Below are 23,584 nucleotides of genomic sequence, written 5' to 3'. Positions count from 1 at the left end.
GAGAGGGCTGGGTAGGAGAGGTTGTAGATTGTGAAGGCAGACATGAGAAAGGCTGGAGAAGTTTGGGGGCGACACGGTTTGTAGCAGAGGTGAGGTGGGAGGAGTTTGGGGGATATTGAAGTGGAGATTCGTATAATAGGGTTAGATTGGAAAGATGGAGGGGCACTGAGGTGTGTGGCATGGAGAAGTGAAAGAAGCTTAGGGTGGAAGAGTTGGGGAAATATTTTCAGAGAGAATGAGATGGAAGTTTGGGGACTTGGGAAAAACTGAAAAGAAGACACATATAGGAGGATGAGGTTTCTGGAAGATGAATAAAAGGGTTGAGTAAAGAATTCGAGGCTGGTGAAGGAGAAGAAAACCCAGAGGAGATATCTGTGAGTACAGAGAAGTGAAAGCATGAGGAACCTTAGGGATGAAGGAGGAGGGACCAGATGCCTATTTCAGGGGAAGACTGGGCTAGGTGTGAAAGGAGGTGGGATGGCTGGATCCTGGAGATGGGAGCTTCCAGTCAGGAGGCTTTCCTTTAGCAGATAAAATGGGGAAGAAGGGGTTAAAATATTGGAAGAAAATAGAAGATAACGCCTTTGGTGGAAATATGGAGGGAAAGTCATTGATGGAGAAAGAGAAGAACTTGGAGATGGCAAGAGAGAGAGCTCTGAGGAAAATTACAGAAATGGGGGATGGCAGGTGGGTAAGGAGTATAATAGGAGTGGGACACCATCTCAGGCCCATCCATCCAATTCATCTCCATCTTCCTTCCCAAGTCTGAAGTTATCACTAATGGTTTCTTAGGTCACCTGAAGGGTTCAGAGTAGACTTAGGTATCATGGTTCCCTCTCCCAATTGTTTATACTTAGAGACAGTCCCTACTACAGGCCACAGGTTCTTCCTAACCCTTCCTCCTCCCCTGATCTCTAGGCAGTCTCTGACTCAAGTGTGCAGCTATTCCTAGTCTTCAACCATGAAGCCAGCACCCCCACCAGTCTACCATCAGTGCCTTCTTCTTGGCTCCCTCCCTGGCCCCACACCAAGCAGCAACATCTCCTAGGACAAAGGACACCAGAGACACAGGGTGATTTTTGGCAGCTGAAATTGGGAAGGCCAGAAAAAGGGAGGGAGGCAGGCTGGGAAACAGGAAGAACTGGAGCTGGAGTGTGGATTGGGAGTCTTCAGTAGCTTTCCAGATTTGGGGTGGGGGTAGGATACTTGTGGGGCCAGTCCCTCTGGAGACCTAGGGGACCCTGAACTGGCAGGCTTCCACTTCTGGGAAGAAGGAGGTTGGCTTTGTAGCAACGGCGGTAGATTTTTGTCTCACAATTCCTTAGGCCAGACTCAGCCAAATCTGGGAGTATCCAAAAGCTCTAAACAGATTCCAAAGAACTTGGGAACAAGGAACAGAAGTCAGAATGCTTCCTTGGCCTAGGAATGAATTCCCCTCTGAACTGCCCTAAATCTGTTGGCACTCACTTTACCACCACAGGTCCACCTTTTGCCCCTCCCAGGGCCTCCTAGAAATCAGGCCAGCTCCCTATCTTCCTATGCCCCTTTCTGTCTCTCTTAGGGCACTCTTCTCTGTGGCTCTGTTTTTTTTTTTCTGGCGTCCTATCTGTCCTTCGTGACTCCAAGGCTGGCTAGGACTGTGGAGTTGGAACCCTTCCTCAGTGCTCTAGGACAGTCTCTACTTCTTCCTTTTATCACCTAACTCCTCCTTCCCTATTCACAGCCATTGCTTTCCCTCTCTTTCTGCACTTCTCAGTTCAGTTCTCCCACTGGGCCCTGGCCCAGGCCCTTCCCAAATCCCTTCCATTCTGAGATTTTCCTCCCTTGTTTTTTAACCACAAAGGCATGGGACAGGATGGTGACTTATAGGAACCTAAAAGAAAAATGTAGACATAAGGTAAGGGCAAGGATTATGAGAGTGGGAAGAGAAGCCAGGACCTACCCTCTCCAATTCCTTTCCTACCTGGGGGCCAGGCTCACAACTTAACTGCAGGGACTATCACATATACACACCCTCTACCATCCCTCACCCCAGCTCCCTCTCTGGCCCCAGTCCCCCACAACCCACTGGTCTCCAGGCAACGGCACAAAAGGAAAGTGGAGAGAGGGGCCTGGGAGGCCCAAGCAGAGCTAGCTGTAACCCAATCCAACCCTGTACCTGGTGTAGCGCAAGCATGTGTGTGTGTGTGTGTGTGTGTGTGTGCGCGCGCGCGTGTGTGTAATTGCAATAACTGTTAGAGAGGTAACCTAGCAAGGAGGGAGGGAAGAAAGGACAGGTTAGCAAAGGTAGCTTCAACTATAATAATCCTAGCCAGCCTGGGAGTCACTGAGGAAGATAAGTTTCATGGACCCCAGAGAAAAGAGAGCCAAGAGAAAAGTGGGAGGAGCCCCATGGACATAAAGGGACCTAGGAGAGAAGCGAAAGATGAGATGCCCATATGGAAATTAAGAGGCACAGGCAAGACCAGGGCAAGAAGCTTTGTTTTGTTTTGGGTACTGGGGATGGAACCCAGGGCCACTCTACACTGAGCTACATCTTCAGACTGTTTTTTATTTTTGGTTTGGTTTGGTTTGGTTTGGTACTTTAGATCCAACCCAGGGACATTTTACCACTGAGCTAAATCTCCAGTCCTTTTTACTTTGAGACAGGGTCTCCCTAAATTGCTGAGGGTCTTCCTAAATTGCTGAGACTGGCGTCAAACTTGGAGTCTTCCTGCCTCAGCCTCACAGAGTCACTGGAATTATAGGTGTGTGACATCATGCCCATGCATAAGAAGCTGTTTGAACTGAAAATGGCTGAAGTGTCAGGAATACAGGAATGAGGACAAAGGGACCTGGGCCCTGCTCATACACAACCAGAATCCTCTTTTAGCCTTAAGATGGGCAGAATGGCAGAGGGAGCCTGGGACCAGAACTTAAGAGAGTAGGAGCAGACTGGGAGGCCTGCAAAGGGTACAACCTTGAAATCGCTCCCCACTCCACCTCAGTTGTGTCCAGTAGTGTCCTATAGAACCTTGACTCCCTCTAGTGGCAGTAGCTTTGTGTGTAGACCCTGCCTGAAGGGATGGATGTGCCTGCCCTAGCTCCAAAGTATTGGGAGGGGATTTGTTCCCCAAGGTGGTCCTTAAGTTGAGCAGCTCAATGCTGAGGCTCCAGAAGAGCGGGAAGAGTTATAGAGGGCCTCTAGTCACAAATTGACACCCACCTTACAGTCCAACAGCCAAAGAGTATGTTGATTACTTTGAGTTTACTAGAGGGAGGACTATTTCCTTGGGCCTGCCTCTGCACCCCTGCCACTATTTTTTCCCTCCCCACGCCCCCATTTCGGGGACTGATGGCCATGAAGTCCTGTTCCACTTCAGAATCAGCCAGGATTTGGGGGAGAGAGACAAGTATGGGAGCTGCTCCAGTCTACAGCTTTATCTTTTCTTTGGACAAGGACCCTTAGGGAATTTTTAGACTGCTTTCCTTCCCAAACACACACATAAACATACACGCAACTTTTGATACTTCCAATGACTCCTGGGCTCCAGGTTAAGAACCCCTAATTCTGAGTCCTGAGGCCAGGCCTGCGCTAAAGGCAGGTACAACAACATGGACCCAACCCAGCCAGGTTGGGGTAGGCAGTGCCATCACTTTAGCCAAAATTATTCAGTTGGTCTTCCTCTTTGTGCCCTTCCTAGCTATGCTATCCAGTGTCACCAACTTCCAAGTTTTCCATCTTCTCTTCACTCACATGGAACTGAGTAAGAGTCCTCAGACACAAAAATGCAGTGTGATTCAGACTTTAATGATGGTGCTCATTTCAAGCCACAGAGGTAGTGGCAAGTGTGGAACAGCACAGGGAAGTGAGACGGCACTCTGGTGCAGCTGGAGGAAGAACAGGGAACGTAGGGCTGGAGAGAGATTTTTAGGGGAAGAGTCCCCCCAGGCACAAAGCCCCACTCTGGACCAACCCAGGCTTCAGTCAGTAAACACAACATAACTGATATTAAGGCCCTTTTCTGTTACCTTCCCATTCTAGCATGACCTCCCACCCCAGATCATTATCAGATCTATAGCCACATGAAATACAGGTGCATAGTTCTGTGAAGTCAGGCCAGATTTAGGCCTGAGAGTTTCAAGGAAATTATTAAAAGGTGAATTAAAAATAAATAAATAAATAAATAAATACACTAAGCTTTAGCTGGGCATGGCCACACACCCAGCACTCCCTACTGCTCAGCACTATGCCCAGTTCATGGCTCATATGCAACATGGAAAAAACACAGAACAGAGCAAAGCATAAGTGACACATGGCCCCCCTCTAAACACCTCAACACACCAACCCTGAAGTTCCTGTCACAGACACTAATCATTCTTTCATGGACCCCCTTAAAGTCCTCATTCTCATTTCCAGTTTCTGAGGGAAAATAATAGAAAGGAAGAGTGGAAAGTATGGTACTCCAAAGAATGGAGCCCATAGGAGGGAGAACAGAAACAGCAAAGAAGCAGGGAAGCTGATGGGCATCTGGAGCAGGCTAATCAGGGGACTTCTGAGTGCCCTGGGGCTCAGGGTATCAGGGTGAACTATCACAGGTCAGGATAGCAAGAAGGAGGTTCCAGGAGGATGGGACAGAGGGTCCAAGTCTCCAGTAAAGGAATCACAGCACACTGGGATTGCGGAAATTGTGTCCAGCGAAGCGAGCTTCGTCCCCCAGCTCTTCTTCAATTCTGAGATGAGCCAGAAAGGAAATGGTCAGGGAGGCAGGAGGGACCTGCATGTCTTTCCAGGAGTTCCCTCTAGCCTCTACCTTCCTTCATTCTACCTGTTTTTGAGGCCTGTCCCACAGCCAGCATTTCCTGGCTTTCCCATGTGACTTCAGTGGCCTACCAATCAGGCCATCAGTAAACCAATCCAGCAAAGACAAATATTTGCTATACATCTGCTGTCATGGGTTTTGTCTTGTTTGGTTTTTAGGACTGGGGATTGAACCAGGGGGTTCTACCAGTGAGCTACATCCACAGCATTTTTGTTTGTTTGTTTTGGTACTAGGGATTGAGTCCAGCGCTTAACCACTGAGCCACATCCCCTGCCCTTTTTATATTTTGTTTAGAGACAGAGTCTCACTAAGTTGCTTAGGGCTTCCCTAAGTTGTCTGAGGCTGGGTGTGAACTTGGGATCCTCTTGCCTTAGCCTCCCAAGTTGCTGGGATTACAGGCATGTGCCAGTGGACCTGTCCATCCCCAACCTTTTTTATATTTTATTTTGAGACCAGGATCTCACTAAGTTGCTAAAGCTGTCCCTGAACTTGAGATCTTCTGCTTCAGCCTTCTGAGTCTCCAAGATTACAGAAATATGCCACCACACCCAACTGGACTTCTACTGTTAATTCAGGTCTTAGATGCTAGGCAATCGTGGTTTTTAACTCTCTGTGACCTTGGGCTCCCTTTCCCTGGAGACCCTCACCTCATGAGCTGGTTGTACTTAGCCAGACGCTCAGATCGGCATGGGGCACCAGTCTTGATCTGAAACATTCCAAAAGATATGCAGATTAGCTCAGCAGCTACCCCTTCACTGCTAAAAAGAAACCTCTTATGCATACTAGGTAAGTACTCCACCATGGAGCTATACCCCATCCCTGAAACTTCTACTTTTGTGGGGTAGGAGGGCACCAGGGATTGAACTCAGGGGCTCTCAACCACTGAGCTATATTCCCAGCCCTATTTTGTATTTCATTTAGAGACAGGGTCTCACTGAGTTGCTTAGCACCTCCCGGTTGCTGAGGCTAGCTTTGAACTTATGATCCTCCTGCCTCAGCCTCCTAAGCCACGAAACCTCTACTCTTGAAATTTCCCTGACACCCTCAAACACCGGAGAGACCCACCTGAGCCTATAACCCATCAATCCCACAAAGATCTCCCTCCAACCTATAGGCTGTCCCCACTCACCTGGCCTGTGCACAGCCCCACCACCAGGTCAGCAATGAATGTGTCCTCAGTCTCTCCTGAGCGATGACTCACCATGACCCCCCAGCCATTCTCCTGGGCCAGCTTGCACCTGTGTCCACATATCAACACTGATCCCCAGCCTAGCCCCACACAATGGTCATTCTCTCCCACTCCCAACCTTAGTCTATGTCAAGAAACACCTGGAGGGAAGTGTCTGGGAAAGGAGCAGAGAGAATCTGGGGTGAAGAGAGCAGAGTTGAGAGAATTTGTGAAGGGGACTCTAAGTTCCCTGCTCTTTTCAGCAGCCCTGGGCAGGCTCAGACCAGGAGCATTTGGGATTCTATAAAAACAGGGGTCAAGTAGAAGGGCCAGTAGGCACTCACGCTTGGATGGCTTCAGTGACTGAGCCGATCTGGTTGACCTTCAGCAGCAGACAGTTGCAAGCCTTTTCTTCTACCGCCCGCTCAATACGCTTTGGGTTGGTCACTGTCAGATCATCACCCACAATCTGGATCCCTACATTGGCTGTGAACTTGGACCAGGCTGCCCAATCATCCTGGTCAAATGGATCCTCAATGGAGACCACTGCAGAAGGAGTCATGAGGGGACTATTGATCTTCCCCTGGTCTCTGCTTCAGGTAGGGAGACCCCACTTTGATCCCCTGAAATGTACAGGTCCCCTGGCTAACTAAGCCTGCTCATCTTTCTCCCCTACCCCTCACTAAAACAAGCCTGTCCTGATTCCTATCCCGATTTTTATTTCATAAAACCTTCCCACAACCTCCCATTGTATTTTCCCATTCTCACTGCCAAGAAGCCCTTTGTTATTACTCATCTAAATTTTCCTTCTTCAATTGATGTCTACTTTCTCTTACTCTGTCTCAGGAAGATGGAGTCCACTTGCCCTTCACCCTAGGATAAAAGCTCTTGGAAGACTAGGAGAGGATAATTCAGTCCCTCCTCAGCCTCTTCTCCATTCAGACATCAGTCCTGGCTCCATTAAGCATCCAGTTTCATCAATCAAACAGACTGAAAGGTGCTAGTTCCCTGCTAGGTCATTCACTCTCTCATCATCCTTGTTTCCTTCTAGAATCCTCCCCATGATCCTAGTAGTTGGTTTTTTTTTTTTTGTACTGGGGATTGAACCCAGGGGTGCTTAACCACTGAGCCACATCCCCAGCCCTTTTTATATTTTATTGTGAGACAGGGTCTCACTAAGTTGCTTAGGATGTTACTAAATTTCTTAGGCTGTCCTTGATCTTAAAATCCTTCTACCTCAGCCACCCAAATTGCTGGATTAACTGGCATGCACCACTGTGCCAGCTTCCTAGTAGCTTTTAGAGCCCACAACTTTAATCAGGATCCAAAGTAGAACAGACTCATCACAGGTACCTGCACATTAGCACAACAAAGCCAGTCTGCCAAGGCTCCCTTACTCTATCCTTAATTCTCAAGTTCCTCTACCTGGCACCTGAGTCGGAACCATTAAGTCCAGAGTTGCCCTTACATATTCCTGTCTGGCCCCTGCTCCTCCCCCTGCCCTCTCTCCCACACCCTTTTTTCTCACCAGGATAGTCCCTGACAAAGTCTTGGTAGAGTGCCCCCAGCTGGTCCCCAGTGATGTATCTGGAAGGATCAGCTGGAGACTTGAAGTCCAAGTCATATTTGCCATCTCTATAAAACTCCGAGGCAGCAACATCCATGCCAATGACAATCTTTTCTGTGTAGCCAGCCTTGTCGATGGCTTCCTTCACCAGCTCCAAGGCTAGAGATGGAATACAATGAGATTATATGCAGGCGGGAGGGAAGAGGGAGAGAAAAATTCTAAGCAGAAGTAAAGGACTGTTGCTGGGGAGGTGTGGGTAAGGTGGTTATGTGGATTGTCTCTAGGTCTGGGAGAAGTCATCTTCTAGGACAGAGAAATGGCATTATTATGAATAGTTGTTCTAAATGGCATTACTATGAATAGTTGTTCTTTTTTAAAAATATTTTTTAGTGGTCAATGGACCTTTATTTTGTTTATTTATATGCAGTGCTGAGAATCAAACCCAGTGCCTCACTCATGCTAGGCAAGCGCTCTACCACTAAGCTACAACCCCAGCCCCAAATAGTTGTTCTTTATTGATATCACATCACCTAAGTACTTTATAGATATGATCTCATTTTTTATATTTATTTTTTAGTTGTAGTTGGACACAATATCTTTATTTTTTTTAAGAGAGAGTGAGAGAGGGGGGAGAGAGAGAGAGAGAGAGAGAGAGAGAGAGAGAGAGAGAGAGAATTTTTAATATTTATTTTTTAGTTCTCAGCGGACACAACATCTTTGTTGGTATGTGGTGCTGAGGATCGAACCCGGGCCGCACGCATGCCAGGCGAGCACGCTACCGCTTGAGCCACATCCCCAGCTGTTTACTCATTTTTATGTGGTGCCAAGGATCGAACCCAGGGCCTCGCACGTGCTAGGTAAGCGCTCTACCACTAAGCCACAATCCCAGCCCCTAGATATAATCTCATTTAATCCTCACAATGATGTTATGAGGTATAAAGTGTTATTATTTCCATTTTATAGATAAGGAAAAGGAAGCACAGAGAAGTTAAGAAAGAAAGATCACTACTATATAACTTTTCAAGTCAAGGTTCAAATAAATTCAAGCAATTTGGTCCCAGAAACTTAACTCTTCTTTCTCTTTACTTTTGTTTTTCTATTTTGCAGTGCTGGAGATGAAACCTAGGTCTCCAGTATAATTAGGTGAATGTTCTACCATTGACCTACACCTTCAGCCCAGAAATTAACTCTTAATCATTACCTATAACTGAACCACAATACAGCATCTCTCAGAGCAGAGAAAGATTTAGGGATCCTAGAGGCCTAAAAGGCTGGGGTGATGATGGGACAGATTTGGAATGGGCTCTCTGGAATATGATATCTCATCAAACTGAGACTCCTATGATGTTAAAGAATGAGACGGACCCAAGATTACCTAGATCATCTCCCACTGTTCTCAGGGGCTGCTGTGAGAACTTACAGATACTAACAGATCTAGCTAAGCAGGTAAAAGACTGTTCTGTGTCTGCATGTGAACTTGGCAGACCCCCCAGGAACCCACCCCAAGGGTTGGTACCTCTTGAGGTTTATAGGAGTTTCAAGGACCCTTCACCCACATTCCTCAGAATTCCTAAAGTGGGGGCCCTTCTATCCTGATGTCCTAGGATAGAATGAGCCTTTAAGCTGGAAGTGGGGCTTCTGACCTCACCTTCACTGTTTTCCAGGATATTGGGGGCAAAACCACCTTCATCACCCACATTTGTGGCATCCTTGCCATACTTGTCCTTGATGACCCCCTTAAGGGTATGGTAGACTTCTGCCCCAAGGCGCATGGCATCCCGAAAGCTCTCAGCACCCACTGGGAGGATCATGAACTCCTGCATGGCCAGCTTGTTTCCAGCATGAGAGCCACCATTGATCACATTGAAGGCCTAGGGAGCCACAGAAGATAGTCAAACAGCCCTTCCCCCCTGCCCCTGGGAATATAACCCAAGAACCCCAACTGTACCCAGATCACCAGACTGAGTCTCATGTCCCCATCCCTTCTCATTAGCTTCTCCATTGTTTCTCATGAGGTTTCCCACTCCCTCCCTTCCACCCCTGAGAAAGGCGCTGGCAAAGTTCAGTGCTCACCGGCACAGGCAGGATGAGGTCTGAGTTCCCAGCCAGTTGAGCAATATGACGATACAGGGGCAATTCCCTCTCAGCTGCCCCTGCCTTACAAATGGCCAAGGACACACCCAGGATGGCATTGGCCCCAAACTTGGCTGGAAGATTAAAGAAGAAGTCACTGAGCAAAAATGTTCCTTTTTCTTCTAGCCCTGGACTTAACCTATATTCCCCAAAAAGAGCCAGGAAAAGAGACCCCCTTTCCTCTCCCCACCCCAGTGACATCCCATCCATTCTCTCCTGCAAAAGGCAGGGCAGAGGGAGGAAGTGGAAAGGAGGGTGATAGAAAGGGCAGAAAGCCACACCCCTTTTAAACTCCCCCAGACTATCTAGGCCAACTCCCTCCACTTTATGCTGCAAAGAAATTCTTCTTCTGTCTAATGTTACTCCTTCCCACTGCAGTGGCTTTGGGAAAAAGATGGAAGAAGTCCTCTGATGGTCTCAGCAGAGACTCCTTTAGTTCCTGTGTGTACTACTATTTCACCATTATGCCCACTTTCTCCCAACCCCTACTTACATTTGTTCTCAGTCCCATCCAACTCCAGCATCAGGTTGTCCAGTTTCTCTTGCTCCACCACGGAGAGACCCTGTGGGCACAGCCCCCATTACGCATGGCCAGGATAGAGGCTGGGCCCTAGGGTAGAGGGTCCCCCCATTCACCCAGGCTCTCATCTGGCCAGCATCCAACCAGGTCTCTGTGACAGCAGCCTGCTAGCATTATGGGATATGAACTCCCATAGAAGCAGGGGACAATAAGAACCCTTTCCCACCCTTCCCCTTGTAACCATGATTCCTAAAAAGTGGGTCTTTCCCTCCCCATCCTCCTCCCCATCCAGGATTCCTTCCAGGATACTGGTCCTGCCATCCCTAGCAAACAGCGGGCCTCACTGAGCTGATGAGAGCTGGTGCAATGGTGGTGTTGATGTGATCCACTGCCTTCAGGACACCTAGGAAGAGGAAGAGAGGCTAGACTGGGTCAGAGTCAGGCCCTAGAAAATAGGAGGAGGGGAAGGCAAGCTAGGAAAGAGTTGGCGAGGGTGTGAGGTAAGGGTATAAGGCTGAGGAGTGGCAGAGCCTATAAAAGAGAAAGGGCCTCACCTTTGCCTAAGTAACGCTGTTTGTCCCCATCCCTTAACTCCAGAGCCTCATAGATGCCAGTGGAGGCTCCACTGGGGACTGCAGCCCGGAAAAGACCTGGAGAAGACACAGAATGAGGAGGGAGGGAGAAAGACACTATAGGGACAGGGATTCCTTCAGCCTTCAGTCCTGATCTTAAAATTCTGCTTGCTACATCCAATCCTCTCCCCATACTGCTCCCTAACACTACACACACCCACCCACCCACACACAGCCAGCTGCACAAATAGTGGCTCCTCATCCACCCAACAGAGGCCCACAGGCGCAAGTGGAAGCCACAGAAATGAAGCTATGCCAGGAAGCACACCACACACACACACACACACACACACACACCTTCACCCACATTCCTCAGAATTCCTAAAGTGGGGGCCCTTCTATCCTGATGTCCTAGGATAGAATGAGTCTTTAAGCTGGAAGTGGGGCTGCATACAAGTAGATATGTAGAGGCAGGGCATGTCGCACAGTAAACTAGAACACAGACCTGGCTCCCCTAGACAAGGAGGATCAACCCCACAATCCAGCATGGGAGCCTGGCTCTGGAACCCATTCCTTCAGGGTATCAGGGAAGGCCTCCCAACCCAGACCAGACCTAGTACATTACCTTTGGCAGTATGCAGATCCACTTCCACAGTGGGATTCCCACGGGAGTCCAGGATCTCCCGAGCCCAGATCTTCTCTATGGACATGATGGCTGGGATCTCCTAGGATGAAAGGGAATAAAGGAGAAGATAGGAGGCTTAGAGGGGTGGAGCCTCATATCAGTGGGCGGGGCCATAGGCTGGGAGGGATGAGAAAGAGGTTACTGCAGTGGGTGGGGGGTGGGGAGGAGCTGGCTGCAGTCAGAGGCTATAGAAGAGGTACCCCCCTCCCGCCATAGAGAGAGGAGGTCAATGCAGTGAGGAAGGGGAGGTCACTGCAGACGGAGGCGGGGTGCGATCAAGAAAGAGGATGGGATAACTCCGCAGTGAATGGAGGAGGGACAAGACAGTGGTTCCCTCGGCAGCTTCTCTGGCCGGTGGGGTTCCCCCAGATATCCCCAGAGCAGAATGGCTGCCAGGCTGGCATTTTTCCTCAGAGGAGGAAGGTGGGTTGTCTGCGCAACCTCTCCTGAAAGAGTCCGCATCCTACCCATACTTAACACTCCAGGGTCCCAACCTCTCTCCCAAACGCGAGTCCCTCTTCCTGAGAAACGTGCAGTAGAGGAAGGGGGTGGGGGGTGGGGCTCCAGTCCCTGGGGGTTGCAGCTGAGTGGGAAAGCATGAGACCAGATGGGGTAGTAGAAGCTAGGCCTACTCTCTCCCCATTCCCCAAATTCCCCACTCCTTCCATAGAGCTGAGAAAAGGAAATGTAAAAGGAGAGGGGCTACGTGGGAAAGGAGTGGGAGAGAGGGCAGTCTAGAGGAAGTCTGGGGGAGCTGAGGAAGGGTGAGAGAAGACATTTCCCCAACCGCAAAGCAAAAAAAGACGTGTCAGAATAAAATGCACAAAGCGGAGACGCCGAACTTAAGAAACAAATCGGCTGGACACGAAGCGCGGGGAAAGAAGCAGGCAAGGGTGAAGAAACGCGCAGTTAGAAGCAGGTGCAGAGAGGCTAGTTCCTAAACGAGGGAGCGAAAACCTGAAAGCCAGAGAGGAGAGGTCGGCGAAGGCGGGGAATGGAAGGCGCCAGGGAGCGCGGGTGAAGAGCAGGTGCGCAGCGCCACCGGCAGAGATGCACGAAAGACGAGGGAAGAGGAAGGGAACACGGACAAGGAAAGGGAGCCAGAGGGGCGCCGGCCCGACCAGGGCTTCACCTCGGAGCTGCAGACTCAGCTGGTGGCGACGGCAGTGGCGGTGGCGAAGGCGCAAAGAGAGCGGGAGTGGCAGCAGCAGAGGCGGCTGCGGCTCCCCAGCGAGGGCGGGGGGCGGGCGCGGGGGGAGGCGCCTATAGGGCCGGGCCGGTGCATGTGACCCGGAGCCCCCGATGAGTCAGGAGCTGCCGGCGAAGACGCACGTACCAGCGCGGGTGGGGGATCGGTGGGGGTGGGGAGGTGAGAGAAGCAAACTGGGAGAGGCAGGGAAGATCCGCGACCTGCCCTGCTACCGACCGACCGAGCACACGGGCGCTCACCAATGCTCGGATCCACTCTAAGGGTACAAGCGCGGTCTCACGCCATAACCCAGCGGGTACTGAGTCCCACACTGACAGAGAAGCCCATGGCAGACTCAGTATCTCATAAATCAAGTTAGACAAAAGAGTATCAAAATGTCTATTTATTTGAAAACCAACGGAAGTGTCCCTAACACCCCTGCCTGCCTCCGCAGCACTTTTCTCCAGCCAACCCTCCAAGCATAAGCATCCCCTGCTGCTTACCCAGACCTGCGTGAGGGCTGCCCCCTGCCTAGGCTCCAGAGGGAGCTCAGGCCCCTAGAACACCTCACACTGCACCCAACAATGCCCAGGTGACCATCACTGAGCCTGGATTTCAGGCTGTGATGAATTCCCAGTTCTGGAGCAAAAGGAAGCATCCTGTCTTCCGTGACAGTAGTATGAATGTAGTGGCCTGGGACTGGAGTGTTATCAGGTCTTGGGGCCGAGGTCATTGGTCTCCTGGAGGAAGAGAACAGAAGTAAAGTGTCCATCCAAACCTGAAGTGCCAGCTGCCTCACTTCCCTGGGCTCCTCTCAATCTCTTTCTGCCTCACCCTGCCCTCTTTTCTTCTCCTCACTCCTGTGTCCTGTTATTTTTAGCTTTAGAGTTTTAGTGCAGGATCTTCCTCTCCTGCCTTCTCTCTCAGGCCCTACTGCATTCCTCATATTCTACCTACCACTCCCCATACCACTCCATGCCCCAAGATCTGTCCTTTCCTATGATCTTCACTCTATGCTAGTGTTGGCTGCTAACCAAGTCCTCTGCCTGCCACCCCCAGTTCTTCTCACCTATTCTTCTGACCTCTTGATGTATCTCCTAGGCTTTTTATCAGCTCTCCCAGGCCCTCTGGTCCTTTCTCCTCACCTTTCTCCCCTAACTCTGGTCTCTTTGAGGGTCTTCCTTGCCTTAGCCCTTCCTTACCCACTGCCTTTTGCAGAACCTTCTCTTCCCCTCTCTGCCCAGCCCTTGGCATCTTCTTGCTGCCTCCCTGCCAGCATCCTTACTATCCTTGGAGGGTAGAAGAGCCACTGCTAGACCAATGGCTGGTCCAGTTCCAAGTCATGCTCAGGCTCAGCTTCCTGTTCCTGTTCCTCCTTGATCCTCTGACGGATCTCATCAGCCTCAATCCGCTCTTCCTCCTCATAGAAATCCTTGTCCAGACGCTCCAGGTGTGCCATCTGTACCAGGGCCTCCTGACGGTAATCAGTCTCATCTGTAATTGGGTTCTCCAGCAACACCAGGGCTCGAAGCTTGGGCAGGTCCCGAAGCTTTGCCAGCTCTCCCAGGTCACTCACCATGTTGCCCCTGCAGGTGTGGTCAAGAGGGTTCATCCAGGAATAAGGGACTTTGATTCCTTGCTGCTAGGAATGGGACCTCTGGAGGGAACTTCCCACCAGGCCTATTTTTCTTGAAACAGACTGTGAGGACAGGCCTGCTAAATGCTGCCAGATTTGCTGCAGAGATGCTGTCCAGTCCCACTCCTGTCCTGCTTCTACCCTTCCATGAATCTCTAAGTGCCATGCTCTACTCTGTGATGTCTCATCTTTATACTTTTGGAGGAGCAAAGCTAGGTCACACCCTGTCCTGTAGTTAGGGAGGAGTGGGCAAATGTCCGTATATAAACAGAACAGACTTTTTCTGTGTCAATCACACATCAAGATGGAAGGTAGGACCAAGTTCAGTAGAGAAGGAATAGGAGGGCTGGGGATGTACCTCATTGAAGGAGTGTTTGCCTAACATGCTTGAAGTCCTGGGTTTGATCCCCAGCAGCACACACACACAAAAAGAGTATTAACTGTGAAGGGATGCAAAGTAGGTGCTGTGTTGATGCTCCCCACAAGAAGGAGCCTAGAGGTAGGGCTGGGCCAGGCCTCCCAGTCTGAAGAACAAGTTTGGTTTCCTAATGTGCCTCGCTGTGGGATACTCATATTTATTAAATATTTCAGCCGGATCTTTCTTCTCTCCTCTTTTCTTTTTTTCTTTGTACTGGGGATTGAATCCAGAGTACTTTACCACTGAGCTACATCCCCAACCACTTTTATTCTTTTTTTTTTAAATTTTTTAGATGTAGAGGGAGGGATCAGCACCACATAAAAATAAAGGATCAAACCCAGGTCCTGCCTGTGCTAGGCGAGTGCTCTACTGCTGAGCCACACTCCCAGCCCCCACTTTTATTCTTTATTTTGAGACAGAGTCTCCCTAATTGCTTAGGGCCTCCCTAAGTTGCTGAGGCTGGCTTCCAATTTGTTTTTTTTTTTTTTAAAGAGAGAGTGAGAGAGGGGGGAGAGAGAGAGGGAGAGAGAGAGAGAGAGAGAAAGAGAGAGAGAGAGAGAAAGAGAGAGAGAGAGAAAGAAAATTTTTAATATTTATTTTTTAGTTCTCGGCAGACACAACATCTTTGTTGGTATGTGGTGCTGAGGATCGAACCCGGGCCACACGCATGCGAGGCGAGCGCGCTACCGCTTGAGCCATATCCCCAGCCCTGGCTTCCAATTTGTAATCCTCCTGCCTCAGCTTCCCAAGTGTGGCCACTGCACCTAGCTGTTTCAGCCTGATCTTAGTGAATGTGCTAGGCCTCCTGCAGTGTTTCTCACTTGGATGGGTTGGAAGATGCCAGGGAGCAGAGCAGGTGCATTTTGTATTGAATATTCTTTTTTTTTTAATTTTTTTTTTCTGTTGCACATGGACACAATGCCTTTATTTTGTTTATTTATTTTTATGTGGTGCTTAGGTTTGAACCCAGTGCCTCACACATGCTAGGCAACTGCTCTACCACTGAGCCATAACCCCAGCCCTGTATTGAATATTCTGTTTAGCGTCTCTGCCTCAGAAGCACCTTCCAGTGGTTTAGACAACATGTGCACCCCTTCCTCCACTTACCTCCAAACATACCCGATTAATAGTCACTAAGGAAGGGCCTATTATCCTTGTCTAGCCCATTAATAGGAAAACTCACATACACAAATGCACTCTAGCAGATCTACGTGGCAGAACTAATTAATAAGAGATTGCTCCAGGGGTCAAAGGCAGGAATTGGGATTTCAAGGCGCAACCACCTCTTCCTATTTGGATATTCTCTTTCTCTTGATTTCTTCTTTTTTTATATTTATTTTTTAGTTATAGGTAGGTACAATATCTTTATTATTTTATTTTTATGAGGGCATGCTTGCTAGGCGAGCCCTCTACCACTGAGCCCAACTCCAGCTCTTGATTTCTTCTTATTGCCCAAGGATAGAGACAATTTCCTTACATCATTGCTTAAAGAAACACACATAAAATCCTCCAGGGGTTGAAGATATCTCTGAGAGGTAGAGTGTATGCTTAGCATGTGTGAGTTCCTGGGCCTGATCCCCAGCACCGTCCCACCTCCGGAAAAAAAAAAAAAAAGAAAGAAAGAAGAAAGAAGTAAATGGTAGGAAAGGAAGAAATAAAAAATCTTTCATTAGATAAGAGTTGGTGAAAGAATCTCCAGACCCCAGCACCTTTCTACCTGGAGAGTTTCTTTAAAATACTCCTCCCTCAAATCTGAACACATCTTGTGTTTAATATCAGTAAGGAAGCCATCCCTTACAGGTGGGCCAAGGCCAAGAGAGGCAGGAAATGGGGCCTAGGACATAGAGAAAGGAAGTGGGAATTCCTATAGAATAAGGCCAAGGGGTTGGGGGTATAGCTTAGTTGGTAGAATGCTTTCCTGACATGCACAAGGTCTGGGTTCAATCTCCAGCACCACTAATAATAATAATAATAATAATAATAATAATAATACTGCTGCCAGGAAAAGAGCTGGAGATAGATTGTGAGCCCCTGAAAATCAGAGACTATCTCTGATTCCTTTAGATGTTCCCAAAACACAACACAATACAAGGCCTGGCAATAGTATATTCTTATTAATTGTGTATTTAATTAATTAAGGATTTAAGAGTTACCAGTTATAAATGGTCTTAGTGTTAGAATTAGAACCAAATGCAGAACTAAGTAAGAAAAGCAGGGGTGATGATCCAGAAGGATGAGGTGAGTACCTAGCTATGCGCTAGAAGGAGCCAGGGAAGAACACAGGCTCAAAATCCAGGTCAATGGCGACATAAGGGGAAGCTTGGGAGGAGGCACATACCTCAGGTTGAGGTACTGCAGTGATTTCATTTCCATGGAGAACCCATTCAGAGTTTCAATTTGATTGTCTCGGAGATGCAAGGTAGTGAGATTGCTTAGGTTCTCCAAGCCTTCAACCTTCTTCAGCAAGTTCTGGGCCTAGACAGCAGGATACAGTAAATGGATTAAGAATAGAACAGGGATAGAGAAGAAAAGGAAGTCAGAAAGAGATGAAGCAAAAGAGGAAATCCAAGTGGTGGGGGGCTGTGGAAGAGTAATGAGGATGAATGAGTAGAGGATAGTATAGAGAGTGAAGAAGTCCAGGAAAGGGCTAAGGGTATAGCTCAGTGGTAGAATGCTTGCCTAACATGCAAGGCCCTGCTATGTCCTAGGCCCCATTTCCAGAACTGCAGAATGTTTTAAAAGAGCCAGGCATGGGGGCTGGAATTGTGGCTCAGTGGTAGAGCGCTTGCCCTGCAAGGCCCTGAGTTCGATCCCCAGCACCACATAAAAATAAATAAATAAAATAAAGATATTGTGCCCAACAGCAACTTAAAAAAAAAAAAAAAAGAGCCAGGCATGGTGGTGCACTCCTATAATCCCAGCAACTCAGGAAGCTGGGGCAGGAGGACTGAGTTCAAAACAGCCTCAGCAATTTAGTGAGATACTATGCAACTCAGTGAGACCCTGTCTCTAAATGAAATACAAAATAGGGCTATGGATGTGGCTCAGTGGTTGAGTGCCCCTGAGTCCAATCCCTGGTACCCCCCCAAAAAAAAGTTTTAAAAGTATGCAGGAGCCAGGTGTGGTGGGCTCATGCCTGTAATCCCAGTAACTCAGGAGGCTGAGGCAGAAGGACTGAAAGTTCAAAGCCAGCCTCAGCAACTCAGTAAGGCACTAAGTAACTTAGTGAGACCCTGTCTTAAAATAAAAAATCAAAAGGGCTGGGGATGTGGCTTAGTAGTTAATCACCCTGGGTTCAATCCCCACTACCTGGTGGGGGTGGGGAGAAGTAAGCCAGGCACAGTGGTGCACACCTGTAATCCCAGCAACTCAGAAGGCTGAGGCAGGAAGATCACAAATTTGAGGCCAGCCTCAGCAACCTAGTGAGAAAAATTTAAAAATAAAAAATAAATAGGGCAAAGGGCTGTGAATGTGCTCAGTTGTGTAGCACCCTTAGTTTAATCCGTGGTTAAAAAAAAAAAAAAAGACCTTATCTCAAAATAATAAAAAGGGTTGGGGCTGGGGTTGAGGCTCAGTGATAGAGTGCTTGGGTTTGATCCTCAGCACCACATAAAAATAAACAAATAAAGATATTGTGTCCATCTACAACTAAAAAAAATTTTTTTTAATAATAATAATAATAATAATAATAATAATAATAATGGTTAAGGATGTAGCTCAGTGGTAGTGCCTGGATTCAATCCAATCCCCAGTATAAAATCTTTTTTTTGGAAGTCTAGGAGAAGCTGCCATCCCAGAGAAAGGTCAGCTGTAACTGCCTACCAGATATCCCACCAAAGCTACCTCTAATTAAGGAGATGCTTTAACCCATTCTCAGGCCCAGGAGTCCTATTCTTCCACTGAGAAGTGGCTATTGCACCATCCTAGAATGAAGAATCTCAAATCTAAAAACCTAACCATTTAAGGGGACTCCTTAGCCTGATATCTGTACTTCAGATATGGTACATTTTGCTGCTGCATTTTGCTGTATCAAAGCAAATTATTATTATCTACACATTGTGTATTGTTAGTCCTGCTTTGTAGGAAGCATCTTGCCAGCTTTAATTTTACATCTCCATAGTATGAATGAAGAGTGCTGTGTAATTCAGTCAAGGACAATCTGACAACTCAGAAAATGACAGTAAAGGCTCAAAAAATGACAGCGGTTATTTGCCGCTATATATTGGTTATATGTAACTTGTTTTGATCTTTACAGGGCCTCACAGCCAAGAATTTGTCTTGAGTCTCAGATGTGACTTTGGACTTGGACTTTTGGGCAATCTGTAACTGTTAAGATTATTTAGACTCTTGGATATGAACTAAATGTATTTTGAAAAAAATATATAATGATTGTAATTATGATGATAAAGTTAGTAGCAAAGCCTAAGGATCCTAGGATAGTACCCTCTTCCCATACCACCCTATGGTCCAATGAGCTACCAGGAAGAGGTTCTTCAGCTTAGGAAGGTTGATTCCCAGGGTGGATTCTAGCTGGTTTCCCCGAAGCTCCAGGGTGTGCAGACTGTTCAGCTTTTGGGGGTCAAGACCGGTTACCATGTGGATGTGGTTCCCTGGGAAAAAGGAAGGTGTCAAGAATTCAAAGGGCCACTCTGATTGTTCAGCAACAGAGCCTGAATTTGGGGTGCTTATTAATTGTCCTCTCCCTCTAACAGAAGGTGGAGAGTGAGAAGGGATAGCTTCAGACTAATGTCTCTGGAGCCCTGGGACAGGTGGACCAGATAGACATGTCCACCCAAGCCTTGAGGATCAAATGAAGAGTGTCCAAGCAATCTACCTATCTACTCCCTCTCCTCAAGTTTTTGCTTAAATGTCATCTTCTCAATGATGCTTGTTCTAACCAAACTATTTAAAATTGCCCCCATCCCCCTTTTCTGATCTTTTCCACTGCATTTATCTTTTATAAATTGAACCCACTGAGATATATACTTCCAGCATTTTTTTTTTTTAATTTGGAGACAGGATCTTGCTAAGTTGCCCAGGCTGGACTCAAACTTGCAATCCACTTATCTCAGTCCCCTGAGTCACTGGAATTACAGGAATACATCACCATGCTCAGATAATTTTATTTTTTTTATTGTTTATTGTCTGTCTCCCCCAACTAGAATGTACGCTACACAAGAATTGGAATATTTTTGGAGGGTACTAGGGATTTAACCCAGAGGTGCTTTATCACTGAGCTACATCCCCAGCTCTTTTCTTTTTTTAATTTTAGACAGGGTCTCACTAAGTTACTTAAGGCCTTGCTAAATTGCTGAGGCTGGCTTTGAACCTGTGATCTCCTGCCTCAGCCTTGCAAATTGCTGGAATTACAGGGGTGAAATTTATGTTTTGTTCACTGTTATATCCCCAACACAAAGAACTGTCATGATGAATTATAATGAGGTTTGTTGTTTTTTTTTTTTTGTTTGTTTTTTTGTTTTTGTACTGGGGATTGAACTCAGGGGCACTCAACCACTGAGCCACATCCCCAGCCCTTTTTGTATTTTATTTAGATACAGGGTCTCACTGAGTTGCTTAGCAGCCTTGCTTTTGCTAAGGCTGGCTTTGAACTCTCAATCCTCCTGTCTCAGCCTCCCAAACCACTGGGATTAAAGGCGTGCGACACTGCATCCAGTCATAGTGAGCTTCTTGATGTGTGTGTGTGTGTGTGTGTGTGTGCGTGTGTGTGTGCGTGTCTCTATGTGTGTCTGTGTCTCTGTGTGTGTTTCTGGTGCTGGGGATGAATCCAGGGCATCATGCATGCTAAGCAAGTGCTCTTCCACTGAGCTACCCCTACCTCTGCAAATGCCTTAATGAATAAAAGAAAGAATGAATGAAGAGTGCTGTGTAATTCAGTCAAGTACAACACTGCCCTTCTATCAGACCCAGACTAGGAAGGAAAGAATTGGCCCAGAAATGTAGCTCAGTGGTACAGTGCTTGTCTAGCATGCTTTAGGCCATGGGTTTAATTCTCAGTACCAAAAGAAAAAAAAAATGAAGGGAAGAATCTTGTGTAGCCCATCCTAAGAACCCACCTTTGAGATCTAGGCTTCTTAGACGAGGATGAGAGATGCCCTCAGTATCAGTGATCTGGTTGTAGGCAAAACTAGCAATTTGCAGGTAGGGTAGTTCATTCAGTCGGGCAGTCCGAAGCTGATTGCTATCAGCCTTAAGCCACAGCAGGTGAGTGAGGAAATTGAGTGGAGACAGGTCAGTCAGGTGGTTCTCAGAAATATCCACATAGCGCAGATGGATGTAGGAGTGCAGCAAGTTAATATCTGTCAGGTCCCTAGGAGATGGCAGAAGAAGGATTAGAGGTAAGAACACAGCTAGAACAGGCAGAGGTGCTAAAGCACAAGGCAATATGGAGATGGCTTATAATGGAGTGACTAGGTGACAGGAGAGGGAAGAGAAGATAGAGGAGGATTTTTTTGTTTTTTGTTTTTCTTTTTTTCGGTGATGCCAGGGATCAAACACAAGTGTTCTACTACTTAGCTACATAGCCAGCCCAGTACATGAGTCCTTAACGAAGGGCAGAGACTGTGTCTTTGAAGAGTTGAGATCTACACTCTGAAGGACAGGTGAGGAAGTCCAGCAACAACATCTCCAATATCCTGTCAGGCTACATTTCTCCAAGGAGAATTTTATTCCTTAGTTTTGTATCAATGGGGTCCAATCCAAGGCCTAGGGCCCATGTTAGGCAAGTACTCTGCCACTGAGCTATACCTCCCTCCCCTAGGAAGACTTAAGAGATCCTAAAAAGTAAATTCCATCTTTCCCTCCCCATTAGTTCAGGATGAGAGAGATCCAGACTTTCAGTCCAAATACCCAGGAATGAGAGTGGGAAAGCAGATAGGGCCCTACAATGTCTTAGTCCTTATCTGGTCCCTCATAAACGCACCTGTCTTTAAGGTCAAGCTTAACATAAGCATGAGCCAGTCCATTGCCAGTCTTACACAGCAAAGAAAGCCCTTCCTTCATCATGTTCTCAGTGAGGGGAACCGGCATCCACTGCAGGAGGAAGTAAAGTGAGACATCCCTTTCCAGCCCACCCCAGCCCTAGGACCCTCCCCTTGTAGGCTCTCACTTCCTCGGAGAACTCTTCCCCCTCCTTCTTGTAGTCCTCCCACTCCTCTGTCTCCTTCTCATCTTCTTCATTTTCCAGATCTTCCTGGTCTGGTTCTGACTCTGGCTCAAAGTCATCCAGATCATCCTCATCTGACATCGTTCTCCCCGCTGGAAGGTTCTGGAACCAGATCAAGCTCAATCCTTGTCCTGGGAAAGAAAGACTTGGCTTCCACCAACCCTCAACTCCCTGGCCTCCATGGACATGTACCCGGCCTATCACCCCTGCCTTTCCAACTGAACTTCTTCCCTCATCCTGTGAATATTTCGTTTTGACTTCCAACACCCATTTCATACATACCACCAAGGACTCCTCTCCTTTCAGAATGCCTTCCTGGACCCCCAGATTTTTCCTTCCCTTTGCAGTGGCTCCAACTCTCCAGCAGACCAGTTTCCCTGTTTCCTGGACTTCCCTCTCCCCACTTCTTCCACCTTCCCCTTCAATCAAGTCCTATTCAATCTTCCCTACCAATTTCTCCTCCTCCCCTCGGTTACCCTCACCTCCCCTCTTCCAACTCTAACCCCCCTTTGCCTCTCAGTTTAGCCCCATTCCCCTGACTCTTCTGGAACATCAGCCTGACGTGCAGTCTTCAACCCTCCAAACTAATCCCCATTCGCAAAGGGGTGCTGACCCCGGTTCTGCTCAACTAGAAGCAGTTCTGAAGAGGGTCTTGAATCTGAGAAGGAAGGATTGTTTTGGAAGAGGCTCAGGGTGGTTAATAGGGTTGTGTACTGTTGTTATGGCAACGCAAGGCGGGCGGGGAGGGGGCACTTGGCTACCGCAATCCGCAACCGTTCAGTGAAAAGCACAGACCAACTGAACTGCAAATCCGCTGGAGGGGGTGGATCAGTAGTTGCCTAGTTACCAAGCCACATTCCCAGTCCCAGGAGCCCGGATGAAGCACAGAAAACGTCATGTAGTTAATTGCCGGAGGTCGTAAAACAGTGGGAAGGGTTTAGAAGAGTACAGAGAGGCGGGAGGGAGGAGGGGCTAGCCATTACGTCATCTAAGACCTTAAAGGGACTGGATTTTTTTTTCTTTTTAGTTGTAGACGGACACGATATCTTTTTTTTGATTTATTTATTTTTATGTAGTGCTGAGGATCGAACCCAGTGCCTCTGCCACTGAGCCCCAGCCCTAGCCCCGGGACTGGATATCTTTGATGCAAAAGCACTGTGAATTCCGAAGAAACTCGTCCCTAAAAGCAAAAGGGACAGGGGCGGTATACAAGGAGAAGAAATACCAAGATACATGGTCTAATTCCCCCAAAGGCTCGCCCATTAATTTTCAGGTAGACTTTTGGAAGGAACCTTGTCAAGGCGTGTTTGTTTTCTGGAGTTTGTTTAATCTGGTTTGGTTTAGTTTGGTTTGGTTTGGTAAGGGATTGAAAGCAAGGGTGCTTTACCACTGAGTTACATCCCAGCCCTTTTCATTTTTTTATTTGGCGACCAGGTCTCACTAAATTAACAACTTGTGAAGTACACAAGTGCATAAGTAACTCAATATAATGAGAAAGAAAACAGGGTAAAAAAAAGAAAATATGTACTGAGAAAGATGTTATAATGATAGCCAATACTGTAGAGTTTTTACTAAGTGTCGGTTGTTTCGTTGTTGTTTTTGTTTTTATTGTTGTTTTGTGGTACTGGGGATTGAATCCAGGATCTCCTCCGTGCTAGGAGATGATTTCATAATCCATCATATGTTTAGGCAGAGAAAGCACATGTGGTAC

At 47.6% G+C, this 23,584-nt stretch overlaps 2 protein-coding genes across 2 annotated transcripts; both read right to left on the bottom strand.

Moving 5' to 3' along the window:
* Positions 1-3,727: 3,727 nt before the first annotated feature.
* ENO2 (enolase 2) lies at positions 3,728-12,701 on the bottom strand. Its single transcript, XM_081310909.1, has 12 exons — positions 12,580-12,701; positions 11,388-11,487; positions 10,745-10,840; positions 10,535-10,593; positions 10,164-10,233; positions 9,611-9,744; positions 9,186-9,408; positions 7,499-7,696; positions 6,315-6,516; positions 5,932-6,040; positions 5,450-5,508; positions 3,728-4,713 (listed from the first exon to the last, which is right to left on the bottom strand). Exons 2-12 carry the CDS (start codon positions 11,470-11,472, stop codon positions 4,644-4,646), a joined length of 1,305 nt encoding a protein of 434 aa, XP_081167035.1. The 5' UTR covers positions 11,473-11,487; positions 12,580-12,701; the 3' UTR covers positions 3,728-4,643.
* Positions 12,702-13,162: 461 nt separating this feature from the next.
* LRRC23 (leucine rich repeat containing 23) lies at positions 13,163-22,687 on the bottom strand. The gene is made up of 8 exons (XM_081311859.1): positions 22,588-22,687; positions 21,817-22,004; positions 21,631-21,740; positions 20,765-21,018; positions 19,170-19,300; positions 17,029-17,165; positions 13,922-14,222; positions 13,163-13,376 (listed from the first exon to the last, which is right to left on the bottom strand). The coding sequence occupies exons 2-7, from the start codon at positions 21,952-21,954 to the stop codon at positions 13,949-13,951; spliced, it is 1,044 nt and encodes a 347-aa protein (XP_081167985.1). The 5' UTR covers positions 21,955-22,004; positions 22,588-22,687; the 3' UTR covers positions 13,163-13,376; positions 13,922-13,948.
* Positions 22,688-23,584: the final 897 nt, after the last annotated feature.

Source organism: Spermophilus citellus (assembly GCF_964194105.1).
Source record: "Spermophilus citellus genome assembly, chromosome: 10".
NCBI lineage: Eukaryota > Metazoa > Chordata > Mammalia > Rodentia > Sciuridae > Spermophilus > Spermophilus citellus.
Note: the sequence above shows the minus strand (reverse complement) of the source record. Positions and strands in the feature narration are given on the sequence as shown.